General features: G+C 41.8%; 2 protein-coding genes across 3 annotated transcripts in view; both read left to right on the top strand.

Moving 5' to 3' along the window:
* notch2 (notch receptor 2) overlaps positions 1 to 4181 on the top strand; it is a 51636-nt gene extending 47455 nt beyond the window's left edge. For both annotated transcript variants that reach the window (XM_033621266.2, XM_033621265.2), the window contains exons 34-35: positions 368 to 465; positions 758 to 4181. In XM_033621266.2, coding sequence (XP_033477157.2) covers positions 368 to 465; positions 758 to 2203 — 1544 coding nt within the window. In that variant the 3' untranslated portion in view covers positions 2204 to 4181. The remainder of the gene's footprint in view (positions 1 to 367; positions 466 to 757) is intronic.
* A 2024-nt stretch (positions 4182 to 6205) lies between these two features.
* On the top strand, positions 6206 to 21488 carry slc35a3a (solute carrier family 35 member A3a). The gene is made up of 8 exons (XM_033620801.2): positions 6206 to 6614; positions 6744 to 6953; positions 8877 to 9031; positions 9195 to 9317; positions 15236 to 15410; positions 18269 to 18387; positions 18556 to 18689; positions 18797 to 21488. The coding sequence occupies exons 2-8, from the start codon at positions 6764 to 6766 to the stop codon at positions 18885 to 18887; spliced, it is 987 nt and encodes a 328-aa protein (XP_033476692.1). The 5' UTR covers positions 6206 to 6614; positions 6744 to 6763; the 3' UTR covers positions 18888 to 21488.
* The last annotated feature ends 197 nt before the right edge of the window (positions 21489 to 21685 follow it).

Here is a 21685-nt window from a genome sequence, read left to right as displayed (position 1 = left end):
GGTCTGGGTACGCTGCTGCCTGTACTTGAGAGCACTGTGAAAGCGAGGAGCGCTCACTCTGCTACATCTAGGGTCCAAAAAATCCCCAGAAGAACACTGCAAAGCACATTGACTGACAAATACAAATAAACAAACAAAAAGTCTGCTTGACTTGAAGAAACCTCAGTTGACTGAGGGGTCTGATGATTTCACTGATGATTCAAATCTTTGACTTCCAGGGGACAGCCCAACTTGAGTCCTCTAAAAAGAGATAGTAACATTTAAGACATGAAGAGCTCTGAATAGTCACAGAAAAATAGTTATGAATGGATTGTAAGAGATGAACTAAATTGCAATCATTTCTTTTCTCACCGTCCCACCATTTTAGGCAAATCCGCCTTGCACTGGGCAGCTGCAGTCAATAACGTGGAGGCAACTCTTGTGCTTTTGAAGAATGGAGCCAACCGTGACATGCAAGACAATAAGGTCAGTTCTGCATTTTTATTTATGCTATTTCAAACCATTGTTCAGTAGTTTGTTTGCTGATGAATGCTCCATTTGCAGTGGTTTATTGGTAATAAAAAAAAGATAATAATAAAGACACCTTACTGTGTCTGGGGGTAAATATACTCAAACAAATGGACAAACTTGTATGAAATCTATGTAAATGCACCCATCAGACTTTTATTAAGAGATTTATTTTAAATGCACAAATAAATTGAGACTTAAAACAGATCTTTGGTGTATTAAAACTCGCTGTTTGCTGTATGTCCTTCAGGAGGAGACCCCACTGTTTCTTGCAGCCAGAGAAGGCAGCTTCGAAGCGGCGCAGGTTCTCCTCGACCACTACTCCAACCGTGACATTACTGACCACCTGGACCGACTGCCCCGCGATACAGCTCAAGAACGCATGCATCATGACATAGTGCGCTTACTGGACCAGTATAACTTGGTTCACAGTCCACACAATGGGCCCAACCACATGGGTGGAGGAGGAAACTCTGTTATGTGTGGCGCCAACGGAGCTGGCTTCATCGGTATGCGACCTGGGCCGCAGGGGAAGAAGAGCAGGAGAGGCGGAGGTGGAGCAAAGGTTGGAGGTGTTGGCGGGGGAGCTAAGGAGCTAAAAGACATGAAGGCGAAGAGAAGAAAGAAGCCCGCTGGGGGAGAGGGCCCGGGTGTGGGCAATGGAGGGGGAGGCGGTAGTGGAGGAGGTACAGGAGGAGGAAACGCGAATGGTGTAAAGGCAGCGGGACTTCCAGAAAGCTCAGTCACCATGTCACCTGTTGACTCCCTGGAGTCACCACACTCATACACAGGGGACGTGTCCGGCGCCGTCTCCACCACTGCGAACTCCCCTCCCCTCCTGAGCAGCCCGACCTCCAGACCAATGCTGCCTCCCGTCAGCCACATGCTGGGACAGCAGCAGGGCTGGGTGGGCATGACCAAACACGGCTATGGCAGCCACATGTTCGGCATCGTGCCGCACCAGATGGGAGGATCTCACCCTGGCATGGGCCAACGCCACGGCCAGGGCCCGATGCTGACTCCCATGAATGTCACCATGAGCAGAGAGCAGCTGCCGCCCATCGTCACGTTCCAGATGATGGCACCTGGGGGAGGCCAGCCCATGCTGAAGCAGTCTCAGCCGGGGCAGGTACAGGTCACACAGTCCCAGGGGCAGAACCAGAGTCAGGGTCACTCCCAGCAGGGCCCAGGCCACCTCCGATGTTCCCAGAGCATGATGTACCAGATGCCTGAGCAGATGAGTATGGCGCATGGGCTCTCCCACGCCATGCAGCACCCCCACACCGTTAGCCACGGAGGCCACGGCGGAATTGAGGGCCAGTCTCGGCCGCTGCCCTCCTATCCACCCATGCAGAGCCCTGTGGATAAGTACCCCACTCCCCCCTCCCAGCACAGTTACACCACCACCGGCTCAGATGGCACCACCCCCGGCCACTCTGCCCACCCACCCAGCGAGCACCCGTATCTCACCCCTTCACCCGAATCCCCAGACCCTTGGTCGTCTTCTTCGCCACACTCCAACTCAGACTGGTCTGACGTCACCACCAGCCCCACCCCTCTGGGGAACCCTCACCATGCACTGCCGTCTTCACACCACACACACATTCCAGAGCAGGTGCAGCTGCAGCCGCAGTCGCAACAGATGCAGCAGGCCTCTCAACAACCTCAGCTCGGAAACATGCAGGTGTTTGCGTAGGCCGGCCAGAGGGAAGCATAAACAGACTGACTTTGGGATTCTGTGTAGTTGAATAACAACACATAGTAACTCATACGATGCTTTTCTCACGTCTCTTGTTAAAATTTTTTTTGTTTATTCTTCAGTATGATAATCGGTCACCTCCCCCTTTATGTTTTCTTCTCTTTGCACTTAAGAAAACTGTTTGTATAGTTTCTAAAACGTCATCGAGTATTATCAGCTAGAAATCAAAAGTTCTCAAAACCAAAAAGCGTGCAGTCAGCTGTCTGTCACGAGCTGAAATCAGTTTTCCACATGGTTCCTCTGATCCCAGCCGAGCATCCTCTGCTCCCTGCTGGCAAAGTCAAGACTTTTCTTTTCAGCCTTTGGCACCCGAAACACAAACTGTTTATTGAGGGATCAACGAGGAAGTGCCGACCAGATGGCGGCCGGCTGGTACTGCATCAGAAAAACAGACTGTTGACATGGACACTGAGACAGAGCAGAGGACACTCTGCGTTTATACTGTCTGTTTTTCGAGGACATTGTCGTTTCTTCCTGCTATATGCTATCCTTATGTGTTGTTTAATGTGATAAGCCTGCCAATACTAACTTGTCGTCGCAATCATTCACTATACTTTTTTAATACGATGGGTCACGTTCAGCTGATGCTTTAATCCAGCAAAACTACCTAGTTGTTGCCTTGATGTTTTTTATTCATGCATTGTTTTTAAACGTGCTAAAGGGGGAATTTTCTAAAATGCTGTTGCGTGACTAGAAAGACAAAAATCCAGTAAATTACAGATTATATAGAAATGCACACAGATGCATCTTGTTACTAAAAGTTTCCACACTTGCGCTAACAACCTAAATGTATTTACTGCATTGATTACAGTTATTAGATGTTAGTGTTTCCCATCAGATGGCTGAGCAGAGGGTTCAGTAAATGCAGCTGTTACTGTTACAGAAATACAAATCACAGACAGTGCCACTATATCTCATGTGTTGTTGAGGGATGAATTAAGCTTGACAAACTTTATGCAAAAACATACATTAGTTGTAGTATGTTGTATGATGAAATGTACATAGACTTACAGCACATTCTGCTTGTTGTTACTGAGCTCGTTTCAGCAGAGGCATGTTGACTTTTTAAAATGCCTGTTTCTGTTTTTTTTTTATATATATATGGATTCTGTTCGCACTTCTTGAATGATTCTGAATGTTACAGAGGTGCATGTTTTTACTCCTAAACTGCCTCCTTCCTAAATCATTTAACCAGTTTTGCCTTTTGCTTAACTACAATCAGTGTATCTCTGCACCTTTTTTTTAATTTTAATGATTCATAAACCAAGTCCGGAGGTGAAAAGTCGAGGTTGATCATAGCTTTGTGTGACTGCTCTGTAAACACAGACAATCATTCACTGTTTTATTTTTCAGAGGAAAGAGCATCAGTGTCTCTAAGACCAAATTTTTATTTTTTTTTTTCCTGCCAAAAATGTTCATTGTGTCCAGATTTTTACTAGCTGTTGCCCTGGTTTCAGTTTTGTTTCGCTCTATAAAAGACTCTCACATCCAATACCAAGACGTTTGAATTACTACTGCAAGTGTCTTTATGAATAAACCCAATTAGTCGTTAATATTCCCAGTACCTTTTTCTCTGTTCCTACGATGTCCCTGCAGTTTCACAAACCACACGTACTGTACATCGAGGTGTCAGTCTGCATTTTTTTTTTTTTTTTTTTTGCTTTCAAGAATTGAGCATGTCGGTTCCCGTTCATATGCAAGGCCATGTGTCTATGTTCTGTATATAAATGTTTTTTTATTGTACTTTCCTTTGTTAACCAAATAGCCTATAATATACATGCCATATGAAGTAGTTGTCACCATGTTTGTATAAGGTAGAAGAACTAAAACTGATGAAAAGATAAGATGTTTGTTGTCAAAAAACCAAATGATCAACCAAATGTGCTTACTGAAATAAAGCCCAGATCTTCATAGACTTTGCACTTATGTCTCTTTTTAAATGGTTAGCGCTGTCGCCTTACTGCAAGAGAGTTCTATGTTCGAACCCTTCTGGGTGGAGTCTGCATGTTCCCCCTGTGTCAGTGTGGGCTTCTCCAGGTTCTCACCAGTACAAAGAAATGCAGGTTTGGTTAATCGGTGACCCTAAATTTCCCGTAGGTGTGAATGTGACCTTGACTGTCTCCATGTGTCAGCCCTGTGACACTCTGGTCACGGTGGTTCATCCACCTCTTCTGCATTCTCGGGTTTCTGCTGCCTGAGGTATTCACTTAGCAGCTCATATTTGGGGGCCATCTTTCTGATGTATTCCTGGATCTTGGTTGTTGCATCCTGGACAGTGGCTCTTACCCCCTCCATTCATTGTGAGAAGCTTCCATATCTTGATATCGGTGGCCTCTATGTCCTCCTTTGGCCAGCTTATTATACGAGCGGGGTATCTGATGACTGGCAGGGCGTACGTGTTGATGGTTCATGTTTCAGCTGACTCTTCAGGACCTGCCTTACTCTGTGTGGGTATTAGGCTGTGGCTGACTTCCACGCGACCTCCTTGTGGTTCCCATTAACCTGCAGGACCCCAAGGTATTTGTAGCTGTCCTGAACATCTACAATGCTGCCTTCTGGTAGTTCGACCCCCTCGGTTCTGATTATCATCCCTGTCTTTGACGCTATCCGACCACACTTACCTAGACCGAATGACATTCCGATGCCATTGCTGTAGATCTTGGTGAGGTGGATCAGTGAGTCGATGCCTCGCTCATTCCTGCATACAGCTTGATGTCATCCATGTAGAGGAGGTGCTGATGGTTGCTCCATTTCGGAACCAGTATCCGTAGCGGGGCTATATATATATGAAATAAACCTTATTTATATAGCACCCTTAAAAACACATTCACAAAGTGCTTTACAATAAGAAGCAGAACCCAAACACTAAGCACATAGTAATAACAGCATAAGATGAATTAACCCTTTGAAACCTGAAGCAACATCACTTTTCTTGTGTTGCTTTCAGATGCCTTTCACAAGTATATTGAACCCTTGAACCCTGAGCAAATAGGTGCAATTTTTTTACAAAATATGGGGGGGGGGCAATGAGCAACTTGTTAAGTAATATCCCACAAATTAAAAAAAAAAAAAAAAAATTAGAAAATAATTATAGTGACCAATGAAATCTTGCCAACTGATGACCTTTCTGGTCGACTAACATTTGGTCGATTATAAGGGGGCAGCCCTATATCCTACAAATTAATGCCCCATAACTTGGAAAGAAATGTCACACAAATTGCAAATAAATAAATAAAAAAAATAAAATTATTTAAAAAAAAAAATGGAAAAATGAAATAATGATAATTACTATTACAATTATTACATTTGATTATTATAATTTTCAAGCACTCTTTCCAAGTCATTTCGTTGTTTGTTATTACCTTTCTTTCCTCCTTTTTAATTAATTTATTTTTTATTAATTCCCTGATTTATCACCTTCCCGAATTGATCTGGGAAAAAGGGACTAAGAACAAGAATATCTATCTATCTATCTATCTATCTATCTATCTATCTATCTATCTATCTATCCTCTGATAACCAAAAATTGAAATGTGTTCGGTTCAGTGGTTTAGCACCACTAATATTATGGTTAAGATATTAATAAAACTCATTAATAACAGCAAAAATGCACTATTACAGTGCAGAAACTATGTTCCAGAAAGTAAACATATCCCTTGTGATTTGCATCATTAAACATATCTTCCAGTATTTTCATTGGATTACACAATGACACTACTTGCCTCTGTGTGCTCAGTGAACTGTTTCCATTAAAAAAGTAATTATTTGGTGTGACTTTGTCCATACATGTGTAATTATTCACAGTGCTTTGTTATTTCACTGCTAGTTCTGCAAAGAAAGGACCTGAAAGTCACTTTATTTTACAGCCTGAGTGAAATATGAGCGGTGCAGTTTGTTGCTAGTCCAGCAGGAGGCGCTGATTCACACAGGAAGCTTCGATTAAACCACGAAGAAGAAACCTGTACACACGGAAGTCATCCAGGATCTTATATGCATGAGATTTTTTCCTCTTGTAGACTCTCTCTGTAATTTACTCTGTCTGTTAGCGCTTCGTTAAACCGCAATGGCGCTTAACGATGCGACGGTCGGTGAGGAGACACCGAGGAGATAACGTGCGGTTATCAGCGGACGGTTGACGGTTGATATCCAGTGTGGGTCAATGGACGCCAGGACCTGAAGGCTGCTGTTTTGACAGCTGGGTTGGGACTCCGGTACCTGGACTGTGTCTGACAGAGAGAGCTGCTCAGAGCCGAGGCTGAAACCTTAAAGTGGGGTTCATTTTATGTGGAGACAGATATCTGCGGAGGAGAAGTTGGTTTTAAAGCGCCATTGAAGGAAAGACAGAAAGGTGAGAGCCACGAAAAACTCTTAAAACTCCTCTTCACTCATCCTCCAGTATCACCTCCCAAGTGTACTAACAACTCTAACTACTTTCACCTTATATTTACACCGTCATTTTCCCCTTCTCTGTGTCCAGCTTCACACCGACAAGTGGCCATGGCCTCTTCCCGGCTGAAGTACCTCTCTCTGGGCGTGCTGGTGTTCCAGACCACCTCCCTGGTGCTCACCATGCGGTACTCCCGCACCCTGCAGGCCGAGGGCCCGCGGTACCTGGCCTCCTCAGCTGTGGTGGTGGCCGAGGTCATGAAGATCTTCACCTGTGTGCTGCTCGTCTTCAAGGAGCACAGTGAGTGCACCAGGACACCATGCACATCACCATAATCATGAGCAGGACACAATGCCACCAGCGCATTGATTTCACCTCATTACATAATCTAATTAAGGTTTTTATTGATTAATTGTGAGGTCTATTAAAGGTCAGACTGTGGTCACAAATGGGCATCACAATTTCCATAAGCCCAAGTTGATTTCTTCTAATTACGGATGCACAATACTGGATTTTTTTTGCAGATATGCTGATAAATAACAACTGATTTGACTGATAACCAATACTGATATATCCACTTTTTGCCTTGCGTAAGTTTAGTGATCATCAAATCTCTTCTCTGGTGGAATTAACAAAATATCATGAATGCATACTCTTTGTTTTTTGTAATGTCACAGATCCCGTAGTGGGCACGTATACAGAGCAAAAGAACAAAAAACTTAATAAAAAAAGGGAAAACTACAAACACTTAGGGAGTGATCTTTTTCCTTACGATTTACTTAATGTTTTGTGAAAATAAAATCTGGCCTATGAGGTTTTACATAAATTAATGCATCCTCTTATCATGAGCCAGCAGATGGAGACATGAAATACAATACTTTTAAGTGTGTGATATTCATTCATTGTGCAAACTAAGAAAAAGCGAGTTTGCCGACTCTGAAATCTCATTTTTAAGCCAAGATCGGCTGATATCAGTGACATACTACATAACTTCTAATTGGTTGTTTTGTCTAACCAACAGTTTCAATCCCCTGAAACTTATAGTAATATCGATATAAAATGGAGAAAAGCATAAAAAAACTCACATTTGAGAAGCTGGAATCAGCTTATGTTTGTCCTCTGCGCTCAGTTAAGGATGGAAATTATCATTCAAATATCAAAATTAGTTTTGATCCTGCCTTATGACTCAAATTTCGAATTTTCAGCCCTGACTATATATATATTTTTTGATATCATATAATATCTATAAAACCATGTTAAACAACAATGGTTAGCAATTTTACTTTGTAACATTTCAGAAAGAAAATCAAACATAAAAGTGTAAAAACTACACCACAAAATAGAGTGCTACACCAATATTAAATGAAATATGATATATTATTGTAATATGAATATGAATAAAATAATGATAATTATTTTAATAAGAAAAATAAAGCAAGCTTGAGGGCATAAAAAGGAAATCCAGGCCTGGAAATCATTAGATTTTTTCATAGTATTTTTGTTTATAATTGTTTTGGTATCAATAAAGAAATACAACACAGTTGACAAAATCATTTTTTTATTAAACAAATAATCCAAAGTTCTCACTTTTTCAATGTTGTCTAACAAGAGGCAGCCGCTCAACAACTTTGCTAATGAGGATTTATGATTTAAATCCAAATCAGGGAATCATCATGATCACAGAATAAGTGGATAAAAATAGCTTTGGTCGGCTTTTGGCACCTGACAGTGCTACAGACACACTTATGTTTTCATAAAGGTCACTGAGGTTCAACACTCAGCACCTGCCTTACTAAGAGTAGTCATCATACTGCAGCTGCAGACGCTCTCGTACTCTCGTATTGAGAAACCATCCTGTTGAGAAATGTTGAGCAGGTTTTTCAGGGTTTTCCTGTCCCACTGAATTCAGGGTGTTCCCTCTCTGTAAATCACATCTGTTCCACTGCTTGATGCAAAAAGCGGTTTTATGGGATTGTCTGTAAGACCTTGAAGCCCCCCAGATGTGAAACTAGGACTGATGTAACGAGAACTAGTTCAGGTTTATTCAATCATGTTATCAAAAAGGCAGAAGAACCTGCCTTTTGAAACAATGCCAGAGCCGTCAAACTATTGTCACATCAGAAAATATTATTTTCTTTACCACCAACCCGTTTTGCTACAGACAAACTACACTACAAATTGAATTTATATACACCTGCTGATCCGTTTGTTTTCATTCCTTAGGTTACAGCATGCGAGCACTGAACAGCGTTCTGCGTCAGGAAATTGCCCACAAACCCCTAGAAACGCTGAAGCTGGCAATTCCCTCGGGGATCTACACGCTGCAGAACAACTTGCTGTACGTCGCCCTGTCCAACCTGGACGCAGCCACCTACCAGGTACAGCAGATAGAGGGCGGGCTGGGTTAGGAGAGACCGCGTTCTGAGTGACTTACAGCATGACTCAGTGTTAGACACACAGGGACCTCGTCTGTGCCATTTAGCAATTAGCACGTCTTTGTTCATGGTTAATTTACAGTTTTTCCCACTTTGTGTCCATCAGGTGACGTACCAGCTGAAGATCCTGACCACAGCTCTGTTCTCGGTGTCCATGCTGGGCCGCAGGCTGGGAGTGTACCAGTGGCTCTCGCTGCTGATTCTTATGGCTGGAGTGGCTCTCGTGCAGGTCCAGTACAGCTTCATGTCTCTTTACTGCTTGTATGATTAAATAAACACAGCACACACAACTCCAGATATCTTAAACAATACATCCTCCTGAGACCCTGCGTCCTCATATGTGGACACTTTTTGTGCCATGTAGTGGTGGTAACAGGAGTACAACAGTTTTTGTAATGTTATTACCTGATACTGATTGTATGTTTCTTTTGTGGCACCTATATGCTGCCTTAAGTAAGACCACACTACATTAATCTGTTTAAAAACAAGATGGCAGCCAAAACCTGATCACATTTTATGGTTGAAACTTGTTTATTTATGATTAATATTGTTTGTAGTTTGATATGGCAACAAATTTGACCAACTTTAGCAACAGTAACAAGCTAAGATGCTGTTAATTAGGAAGTAATCCTTTGAGGACATTGGCACTTTGTTATTGTGTTATATGTTTCCCGTCCTGCGCATCTTTTTTTACACGTCCGCTTGTGACAATGGCTGTTGTTGTTGTTGTTTCTGATTGGCACTCCTCCTTCCTGGGAGAGGCCTCTTCTAGGTGGTTCATTCCTTCACAGATGAATTCTCTCATTCAGTCATGTATTCTCTGTTTGAACCTCACCTGTTTGTATAAGTTCCTGCTTGATTTATCACACCCATGATGGCTTCATAGCAAAAATATCTGTGAGTACCGGCATTCTCTTTGTTTTTTAACACTGTGTGTTAAAAAGGAAATCACGTTATTTCACCATCTATACAAACAGGCCACAGAACATCCTCTCTGTGGTTTCTCCTCATGTAAAAGTAGCTGTAAGCACATAGAAACACCTGGTTTATGGAAGCCCAGAGGGGACTTGATTAACTTGATACTGTAAAACTTGAAAATGAAAATAGATTCCTATCATTTTCACAAGCACATGTTATTTGAGTTAAAATTAAAATGTGGTAATCTAATTTGCATTTTCACACACTCATATGTACATTCTGTGATCATATTAACAAGAACATGGAAAAACTGTTCACATTTAATTCGGCAGAGTTCTACCCTGCTGTACAGTGAACGATATTTAAATGCAGTAAGTGCAACAGCACCTCCAGTTTCATTTACATAAACGAAGATTGAGTCTTTGAACAGAAAATCCTGCACACTGCTCCTGCTCAGCTTCACAGTTTATTAGTAACACTTACGAGTCGATCCTCTTGGACCTTGACTTTTCTTTTTCAAGTTTACAACCCTCACCTATGGTCATGAACTCTGGGTAGTGACCGAAAGAATGAGATCGCTGATACAAGTGGCTGAAATGAGTTTCCTCCGTGGGGTGGCTGGGCTCAGCCTTTGAGATAGGGTAAGGAGCTCTGACAGTAGGAGGGAGCTCGGAGTAGAGCTGCTGCTCCTTCACGTTGAAAGTGGTCAGTTGAGGTGGTCGGGCATCTGATCAGGATGCCTCCTGGGCACCTCCTGTTAGGGGTGTAACGGCACGTCCCACTGGTAGGAGGCCCCGGGGCAGACCCAGAACACGCTGGAAGGATTAAATATCTCATCTGGCCTGGGAGCGCCTTGGAGCTGGAAAGCATTGCTGGGGAGAGGGATGTCTGGGGTGCTTTGCTTGGCCTGCTCTGCATCCTCTAAAAGAGCTACGACTTTACCTTTCAGCGTGTGCAGTCTTTATCCAGTCCAAGATACCAGGCATTCTCTAGTTCCTGCTTCTCAAATGTGGTTTTAATATCATTGTGAGCTGAATATCTTTGCTGATTGAACAAAGAAAGACATTTTAAGGTGTCAGCTTGGGCTCTGATAGTTGCTATGAGCATGTCTCTGTGTTTTTGTAGGCTCGCCTGTGAACTTTGGACTTACCACTAGTTAAGCAGGTTTGTTATTTGGCCCAATGTCACCAGATTCCATGTAGAAATTCACAGCATGCCTCTTTTACCTCTTTGTACTGTGGTTGCTTTTTATGTCTGTACAGAATAATACTAAAAGACTTCAGAAAATCCAGCTTGTTCGTGCTTTTAAATCTCAGAAGAAAGAGGACGTGGCCAATTCTGTAGGTGTCACTTTGTCTAATCGAGCATTCACTCAGACGTGTGTTGGGATTTTTGTGTGAATTAATCGTGCGATCTGTGATTTATTCTGGTGGCCAGATAAAGAAAAAGAATCTCAGTGGGAGTTAGGTAAAGGTTAGATAAATAAAACTAATTAATGAGGCCTGAACTGGAGCATTAAATAAATATTGGCCACCAGTGGTGCTGATGAATGATGAAGTGTCAGAAAAGGAAAGACTGTTGTGATATCACCTCCTCCTCCTTCTTGGCAAAACAAAGAAAATGCCCGTCAGTTGGTATTACACCGGATGTGATCTTAATGCTGGCTGAGCGCTCAGACAGAAGCACAATGGAGGAGGAGGAGGAGGTGGAGGATATGAAGATGCACCTTCATAAATCTACAGGATCAGGCAGGTGGAAACATTTACTCCCAAACTGTGCAGGGATATCACATGTGATATTAACACACAGCCTGTTTGCAAACAGTAAGAGACAGCACGAGGAAGAAATAACTGGCCTGTTTTACATTAATACAACTTCTAATTTCAAGGTTTATACTGCTAGTTCTCACTCAGCAGGGTTTGCTTTGATGGATGCAGGAGGTATAGAGGTGGCAGGCAAACAGCATGTTGTTCTTGATCTTCACCAAACACTGACTCTCTGTATCCAAAGAAAAAGTGCAGTAGCTACAATACTGTTCTTACTTTGTACAGCCAGAGATCATCATCTTTTTTTTCTGCATTAACACCCATTTTCCTGCTTACTGCAGCACATACCGCAGGAACTCACACTCTGCAGCATTTTTACAACTTGGCAAAGCTGTGAAGATGCTTTTGTATGAACTTCAGGTACCCAGCATCCTGGATTTAGAGAGAGTGTGATTGTTAATCTTTACAGAGAGTTCAGGGTGTACCAAGTACATACTTGAAGTTTCACTGGTATATAGATGTTTATTTATTGGATGATACACAGAGGCTTTTTTGGACAGTTAGTGGCTGTCAGTTCTGTTTTGCATCCTCTTATACTGACACACTGGTTGTATAGAAAACAGTTTTCCTTGGAGTACTTAAAGAAATAGTTTGACATGTGACATTTTTTTGACATTTTGGAATAATGCGTATGCACTACCGATACCAAGAACCAAATAAGAAAGTTTAAATCACTCTGATATCTCTCCCTTATACATAATATGAAGCTACAGCTAGCAGAAGGCTAGCTCATGAATATGAATACAAATACGAAAACTTTTCCATTGGTTTCACTATAACACATGCCATGAGACATGTATAAAAATGTGCATTGAGCTGAGTACTTGGCTCAGTGCACATTTGCAACAACATCTAGGCCAGTGGTTCCCAACTGGTCCAGCCATGGGGTCCAGATTTCTCCTTAGTCTTAAGTTCAAGGTCCATACAGTTTAATACATTCAGCATCATACTTGCATTTGGCCATATTGTTGAGCTAGTTTGCTGTCTCTGTCAGGTAGCTGTCTGTTAGTCACTCACTTTACAGCAGGAAATGATACTTTGAAATTAAAACTCTGTGTCAGAAATCCACTGTACTTCAAAACTAAATGTGTTTATAACAAACTTGACATGTTTGTGAGTCACTTGCAGTCCGTTCAGAATGGGCCCGCAACCCACCAGTTGGGAAACACTGATCTAGGCTACATACAAGCAAAAATACAAAATGCTACAAATAGTTTTGGAAATACACATTAATAAAAAATGCTCCTCACAACATACAAGTCAGGAATGTACACAACAAAAGAGTGTCCGTGAAATGAAATGGACCTACTGTAGCACAGACTGGAGACAGCGGGTAACAGCTAACCTGGGGGGTATTCCAGAAAGCGGGTTATGTGAAAACTCAGAGTAAGTTAACCCTGAGATGAGGGAAACTCTGAGTTATCTGTTCCAGAAAGAGAGGTAACTGAAACTCTGAGTCAATCACCATGGTAACAGACTCTGTGAACATAACCTGCTCGCTGGCAGGTTTTCTTCAATAAACCCTGAGTTTTTCTCTGTCTCCTCCCTCTTACACGCTGTTTCATTTCCTCATTCATTCAGTCCGTGTCAAAGCTTGTATCAAAGCGCATTAATTAGCGGAGATTTACCGTCTGTCACAGTCTAAATCCTGCTGGATATTAGTTTGTTACTCAGGACTGTCTTAAGTTACTGAATTTATGCACATCAGTCATTTCTTTGGATGTCGGTTTTTGTCTTAACATTCAAATATTACACAGCGAGAATTCATCCTCAGCTCAGAATCAAACCTCTGTCCTTTCTATATTTATTATTTTTTATAACACTGTGCACAAGAATCAGACTGTTAGTCTGTTAGAGCAGCTCCGAAATGTTTATTGCACATAATGTGTAGGTCTAATTATTTAAATTTTAAAAATCGGTATGAAGCTTTAGACACGTAGTATCAATGACTAATGATCTCTATCACTGATGTCATTGGTCGCACTGATGGAACATAATTCCTATAGCCTAATATTGGGGATTATATGTTAATATTTCTGAGTGAGCAATGGTGCAGCATTTCAGTGTCTTTAAATTTACTACATTTGTAGCTGAAATAAAGTCACTGAATGCTGTTGAGTCAAGATACAAATAGATGTGCAACATTTTAAAATCCTACTGTATTTTAACCTCAACGTCTTTAAGTGCAAACCACCAAACATATTATTACTGGGTCAGACTGTGAGTTTACAGTCATGTCTTTATGTCTTTGATCTATAGCCTAGCCTATGTGTTTTAAATCTTCCTATTTTTCAGTTGCTGCCTCCTGTGTTTTTCCCCATCAGATTAAATCTGAACTAATATATTATTGTATATAATTAATATAATGTAATGTAGGCCTATCTACAGCCTGATACACAGTCGGATTCCACCACTTTATCATCATTAAGGACATGTAAGTCTGATAAATGATGAATAAATGGACAACACTGAATAAAACTTTTTTATTAACTTTATGGTGAACTTATTTACTCTTCTTTTAAAGATAAACGTGCACTGTCTGCTACACATGCATTAATATTTCTACATCCACTGGATTAAAATGGAGGCGCTGTCTTTTATTTACCTGTTGCCATGGTGAATCGTGGAGTCGGAGCTCCATTGATGATGGCTTTTTATTGTCGGTTTAACTCAGAGGGAACATACTCAGAGTTGACTGAATTAACTCAGATCAGCTGTTCTGGAACCGGACACTCAGAGTTTCCCATCTCAGAGTAAGTCAACTCAGAGTTCAGGGACAGACTCAGAGTTTGTTGAACCTCCTACCTGGAATACCCCTCTGGTGAATAACAATCTATTTCTTTCTTTATTCCCACTTTGTATAATATTTTGAGAAAATTTTTTTTTTAACTTAAAGGGTTAGTTTAAATCTTTTAAGTGGGGTTGTGTGAGGTATGAATCCATAGTCAGTGTATTACCTACAGTAGATGTCATTCGGCATTTGCCACGGAAGCTAATCAATGTACTGCTGTACGTCAACATATTTTGGCCATTTAAAAAAATCAAAATCAGTTTAAGTGTGCGCCATATTTAGAATATTCTCACTGCTTTACCTTGCTCTCAGACAGTTTTTTCCGACAGGGAACTAAAGCCATTATCTCTGCTCTCTCTAAAGCCACCAGACTCCTTTGACAAAAAACCTCGCAGAGCACAGGAGCTGCTGGTCTACCTCTGCCTGGATAGGTTAGTTAGTCTGGGTTATTGTGTGACTTTGGTGAATATGAAATAACCCTTTAAAACACCAAACTCACACAGTAACACAAACAAACTCACTGATCGACACAATGGTACCAGAAGCTCCTGTGTTCTGTGAGGTAAAAGCTCACGGTTTATGACAAGCTATGTGTTTCTCTTGTGTTTGCAGTGGCCCTCTGAGTCTGCAGCAACCCCAGAGAAAGAGGCCCACTCTGCAGGCTCCCAGTTTGTCGGTGTAGCAGCAGTTCTGGTTGCGTGCTGCTCCAGTGGGTTTGCTGGTGTCTACTTTGAGAAGATCTTAAAGGAGAGCAAACAAAGCGTTTGGGTCCGCAACATCCAGCTAGGTCAGTATTCATCAATCAGTCGAATCAATCCACACTCCAGTCAGTCTCTCACAGTACAACAGCTACTCTCACATATGAAGTGGAAGTTAATGACTTAACATCAATGCTCCATCAACAGAAGAACACTGTTGTGAGATGTTGTTGAAAACAGATTGAAAAAGGCACAAAGTCCATGTTTCTGAAGCGAGCTCCTTTCTTCCTGCGCAGAGAGCCAGCTGGGCTTTTACCTCCGATATGTTTCTGTTAAGATGAATGTTCCTGTCTAGTTTATTTTTACCCTGGAGCGTGTGAGGCATGTGTTAAGTCTCCTGCGATTCCTGGTGTGAGCTTGGAGCTTTTTCACCTGCATTAAATGTTGGAGCCTAGATCTGCAACCAGAGCACTGACGAAAACGCTGTTTGTTTTTTGTTGTTGTTTGTAGTGGTTTTAAAAGTGATACAAAAATAGTAAAGTAAAGGAAACTAGGAATTAGTGCTGAGACAGTTAGTTGATAGTTTTTATAATCTAATTGTTTCAGTTATTTGACATTTCTCTATTTATATGACTGATAAGTGAATATTTTTGGCTTAAGACTGTTTATCTGACATTCATTCATTCATTTACTGTAACTGCTTATCCTGTTGGAGTCACTGGGGGGGCTGGAGCCTATCCCAGCTGACATTGGGCGAGAGGCAAGGTACATCTTGGACAGGTCACCAGACTATCACAGGGCTGACACATAGAGACAGACAACCATTCACACTCACATTCACACCTACGGCCAATTTAGTCACCAGTTAACCTGACGTGCATGTCTTTGGACTGTGGGAGGATGCCGTAGTACCCGCAGAAAACCCACACTGAGACAGGAAGAACATGCAAACACCGTACAGGTTCAAGGTTCGAACTCCCCACCGTGCCGCCACCACTGATCTGACAAAACAAACAATTTTAATATGTCACCCTAGGCTCTTGAAAGATGTGATGTGCATTTTTACAATGATTAAAGTAGTATTTTTTTGTTTTTACAGGGTTTGTTGTGTGTGATATTTTGAAACAAAATGGAAGCAAGCCCCACAATATTACTTTGCTACTTTCCCCTTTGTGTCAGGATACTGCTTGCCAAATGTCATACTTGAATGATTATTTATGCCACTGTAGTGCCCTAATATTTGCATTTACATAATTTCGCCAGAAATATGTCCCAAAAAAGGGGTTTTGGGTCCCCTGAGACCAAACGGCCCAAGTTGGGGGTGCTTGTTATTAACATGTGATGGCCTATAGGCTACCAGGAAATAATAAAAAAAAGTTAGCAGGAAACATCATGAGGGCTGGACCTGGCTCCTGGCCTACTTGTTAGTTACAGTCTAAATAGGAATGTAGGGAAGAAAGCATACTTGGAGTACGTGCTGTAGCAAGATATTTAATTAATAGTGTGTTATTTTTGGAAAAAAAAAGCTTATTTGCTTTCTTGCTGAGACTTAGATGAGAAGATTGATACCTCTTTCATGTTTGTACACTAAATATGAAGCCAGAGCCACTGGAGGGTTAATGCTAGCTTAGCTTACATTAGCATAAACAGCGGGCCTGGCTCTGTCTGAAGAACAAATTCTCACTTCCAACACCTTTAAATAAATATTTAATCTGTGCTAAAAACCTTATACCTTCTAAACTTAAGTATGTTAGCTTTCTCATTGTTAGCAAGTTAGTAGCCTTGTTTATTCATGCTAAACAGCCAGTGTACCAACCCTACAGATGTTTGCCAGAGGCTAAAGAGCAACCAGCTATGTGTTTAAATGTTTGTGTGTGTTTGTTTGCCAGCGGAGCCTCTGACTGATCTCAGAACTCACATGGACATCTGTTTTGTTTTTCTTGTTTTGTTTTTTTTTTCTTTTTTCTCTTCGGTCTCCGTTTTCCTCCAAGTTTAATATTATCACTGATGTAAGCTGCAGCATTTCTTAGATTCTTTGCAATGGGACCATTGCACCTGGCAGCAGGCATGACAAGGCTCTGAGCATCTATTTTGCACTACTTGCTGCATGTTTGGCTTTTTTTCCCGAGCACCAAAAGGTAAAAAATTTTCAACTTAGAATGCTGTGCTCATGACTTTAACTTTTTACCCAGCTGTCCAATCACAGTGGAGGAGGTGCGGGACAAATACACAAAAACCAACCATCACATCTTATATGTACAGGCACTGAATGGCAACAACAGTGGAGGAGAAATATGTCAATATACTGTATGGTATATGGTGGCACAGTTGTGCAGTGGTTAGTGTTGGGTTCCTGGTTTGAACCCAGGGTGGGGGTTCGAACTCAAGGGTGGGGAGGCCCTTCTGTGCAGAGTTTGCATGTTCTCCCTGTTTCAGCATGGGTTTTCTCAGGGTACTCCAGCTTCCTCCCACAGTCCAAAGACATGCAGGTTAATTGGTGACTCTAAATTGTCTGTAGGTGTGAATGTGAGTGTGAATGGTTGTCTGTCTCTATGTGTCAGTCCTGTGATAGTCTGGTGACCTGTCCAGGATGTACCCCGCCTCTCGCCCAGTGTCAGCTGGGATAGGCTCCAGTCTCCCCTGAGCCCACTACCACAATGCCTCAGCTGAAAAACATGCCTTTAAAGTGCTCTCCAGCTGGGCTTTTTCAATTGGTAACAAAATCTTTGGAGAAATTTGCATCCTTGTGCATCTTTACATTGACTTTATACACGACAACTTCGAAAATTTGCTGTGCTTTCTGTCTGAGCACAGCGTAGTCTTGGTACCACCTGAATGTCTGTCTTTAACTGAATCGTAATAGTTTAGTTTTATTCTTATCAGACTTCACGGTGAGATCTTTGGACAGATCTTCAGCTCACTGATTTACTGACATATGTGTTTCCAGGGATGTTTGGCCTGGTGTTTGGCCTCTTTGGGATGCTGGCCTACGACGGAGAGAGGGTGAAGGAGTCAGGAATGTTCCAGGGATACAACACAGTCACCTGGACTGTCGTAGCTCTGCAGGTTAATGTTAACCCCACTGCCAGGGATTCAATATTTCCCACCTAACTGTCAAATATAATATGAAGCCTCTGGGGTAACAGCCTCTTTATTTCATGGATCAGACTCCCCGTCGGTCCGCTCAGGTCATGCCTTTGTCCATCTGTGTCTGTGTGTTTGTTGTTTCTCCAGGCGCTGGGTGGTCTGGTCATAGCAGCGGTCATCAAGTATGCAGACAACATCCTCAAGGGCTTTGCTACATCGCTATCCATCATCCTGTCAACTCTTATATCGTACTTCTGGCTACAGGACTTCGACCCCACCAGGTAGAGGAAGCAGTCACTACCTTTTGCTCCGTCTCTCCACTGTGTTTTATGTCTTTCTCATGGTCAGAATATCTCGAGCTGACGGTGTTGTCTGCTGTCGTCCACAGCGTGTTCTTCCTGGGGGCCATTTTGGTCATCACAGCCACTTTCCTCTACGGCTACGAAGGCAAGCCATCCCCCAACCCCAGCAGGGCGTAGGACACTCACGGCTGACACTACAGCAGCAGTAGGAGGTCCTGTTGAAGCGTTGAAAGGAGGACAGAGAGCTGCAGAAAAAAGGAGGGGAAAGGTCATTATCATATATTGTGATCACAAAAAGGAAGAGACAGAGCAGAGGAGGAGGAAGAGGGGAGGTAAGCAGGTTGGGAACAGAGGACAGACAGAGTGAAAATGGTTAGAAAAAATAAAAAGCAAGCACAACGCTGTGATGGGTCTCACACACCAGAAGTGCCTCAGCTGAGAAGGGTAACTAATGAGAAAAGAAAACTATGGCGAAACAGGATTGTTTGTTTTTCCTTTGTTCCTATAATTACCACTGTAGAAATAATCCTGGCTGCCACACCTACAGATCTGGAGAGGTATTCTCCACGGGACCGACTGATTGTGTCAATAAGAGCCTGTTTGACTGCCACTCACTGTAACTGCCACATCCGTCACACCTACACAATAAAGGATTACAGCGGCAGACAGACAGGTGTTTCTAAATCTCCTTCAGAACCACGTTTTTTAGATGTAGTGTGACTTTAGCCCACATTGTTGGCTTGTTCACCTCAGATTTGCAGTATTTAAGACTCCGACAGTCTTTCTTGTTCCACGTTTAGCTCTGAAAGCACATTTCTCCCCCCGAAATGAGCCTTCCCAGCCATCGTTCACTCTAAAGCTGTGTACATTACTGCAAACTCTATCAGTCAAATGGTGTAGGATGCCTGAGAGGTACGACTCGGGGCATAGAACAACTCAATGCACCAGGAGCCTTTAGACTTTTGTAGTTGCAGCGACCATAACTTGTATTGTTTCCTAAATTATGGCTCCCTTGTAATGGTTTTGTTCAGCTATTTTTGGAAACAGTTTTTTGTTGCCAGGCAACATATAGTTACTGGGACGTCTTTGATAACATATACAGTGACAGAATTACTGTATGACTAGTCTGTCTGTGTCTGGTGGAGTTAAATGTTTTACAGTAGTCTGGGTGTATGAATAAAATGTTACAGGAATAAACTAATCGGGCACTTGAGAAACACTGCTCTAGGCAGCAGTAACGGGCGATTATTATTTGGTGATATTGATTTTGAAGTGAAAAGGACAGTTTGATTATGTGGTGAAGATTATTTTGTAAAACTTGAAATTATGTTAACCTTGGGCGTAAATACTGGCTCCGTTTAAATTGTAATCTATGGAAATAAATGAATTGTCTGTTTAACTTATTCATTCGTTAATCAGGCGTTTACATGACATTTCAGAGCCACTGGTTATAAACATCCCTGTGTCCCCTGTGTGCTCGTGTAACAATATATTCTGCTGACTTTGTGGCAAAGTAATCAAAAATGACTGAATGTGTCCCACCTGAGTCTGAACTGACTGAATTGTTCTTATGATATCAGACATCCACGAGGCACTACTCACATAGAAAGTAATCTTGGACTATACCATTTGATTTGGTGTTTTTCCTCTGGAGCGACTCTTTTTTTTTTTTTTTTTTTTTTTTGGGATGAAGCGGGTATAATTAATAACTTTATTATTTTAATTACCAATATGTGAATCTTTTATAAAAGAAAAAAAATGTTTCCTTTAACTTGTGTTGAATTCATTGTGTTTCTCCCTCCTTCTACACTAAAATGCACAAATTTTTATTTTGAAGTGTTTAATCAAAAGACTTACTGGTTCCCAACCTGGGGGTCCCAACCCCCACTAGGGGTCACCAAATCATGACAGAGGGTCGTAAGCCCCTCTTGATTTTAGGGATGTAAGGGTGCTTTCAGACCTAGAGTTGTCTTGCTTTGGTCTGAATCAGGGACTAATTTTGTTATAAAGTTGCATAATTACCTAGAGTTGGTTCGTGTTCTCACGGCAGCATTTACAAGTGGACCAGATCAAATGCCTTGTGCGAGAAAGCTGCTCCTGATTGGTCAGAATTTCCATGTGGGAAAAATCCAGGAAGTAAACAAATTGTTGAAGAGTACACTTGCAATAATAATAATAATAATAATAAATAATAATAATAAATGTGACACTTTCTAATGTCACAATGGAGGGACAACTACGCAGGTTGATTTTAGCGCTGCTCATCGTGGACTATATTGCTGTCATTGTTCATTTTAGTCAAACCATACAGTTTGAAAACGAGGCGCGGCTCCAACTAGAAAACAATGTTTTGATGCATTGGATGTGCTGAATGTGCATATTAAGGCAGTACAGGAGGAGGTGCACATTAATAATCCTCCAGGACTGTAACATGCTCATGTTTAACCCAAACAATGTGTCATGTCACCACAAACGAACTGCACCAGAGTTCATTTGTAACAGGACTGAGACCACCTCTTCAAGAAGGTCTCAGTATGGTTGTTTTGGTGCGCACCCGAGTGTCATCGCTGTGTTCACACCTGCCCAAATGAACTGGAGTATGATTGAACTGAACCAAACAGGGCAGGTGTGAAAGCACCCTAAGAGAACTTTAAAAATATATATACAACAGGCCTCTCTGATGCAATGTGCATAAATAATCTGCTCAAAATTCATCCAAATGGCTCATCTTTATCTGTATTGTTATTGTCATACATTAAATATGAAATATCCATAAAATATGTCACTTAGTCAGGGGTTGTCAGTACATTCAAAGATAGAAAAGGGGTCCCTTAAGGAAAAAGGTTTGGAACCACTGTGTTAGATTCACTGCGGTATCAGTGGTGGCTCTTCCTATAGGTGACACAGTCAGCCACCAAATTTTGTTTCTTTTTTGACTCTCAAAAAAATCAAACAAAATCAGTGTTGCCAACTCT

This window comes from Epinephelus lanceolatus, chromosome 6, assembly GCF_041903045.1.
Source record: "Epinephelus lanceolatus isolate andai-2023 chromosome 6, ASM4190304v1, whole genome shotgun sequence".
Classification (NCBI taxonomy): Eukaryota; Metazoa; Chordata; class Actinopteri; order Perciformes; family Serranidae; genus Epinephelus; species Epinephelus lanceolatus.
Note: the sequence above shows the minus strand (reverse complement) of the source record. Positions and strands in the feature narration are given on the sequence as shown.

Bases quoted from the DNA above. Each gene is read 5' to 3' on its own strand.
- slc35a3a (XM_033620801.2), top strand. From the start codon at position 6,764: ATGGCCTCTTCCCGGCTGAAGTACCTCTCTCTGGGCGTGCTGGTGTTC. The intron at 9,318-15,235 runs GTCCAGTACAGC...TTGTGTTTGCAG, and splicing joins CTGGAGTGGCTCTCGTGCAG to TGGCCCTCTGAGTCTGCAGC. The intron at 15,411-18,268 runs GTCAGTATTCAT...ATGTGTTTCCAG, and splicing joins GGTCCGCAACATCCAGCTAG to GGATGTTTGGCCTGGTGTTT.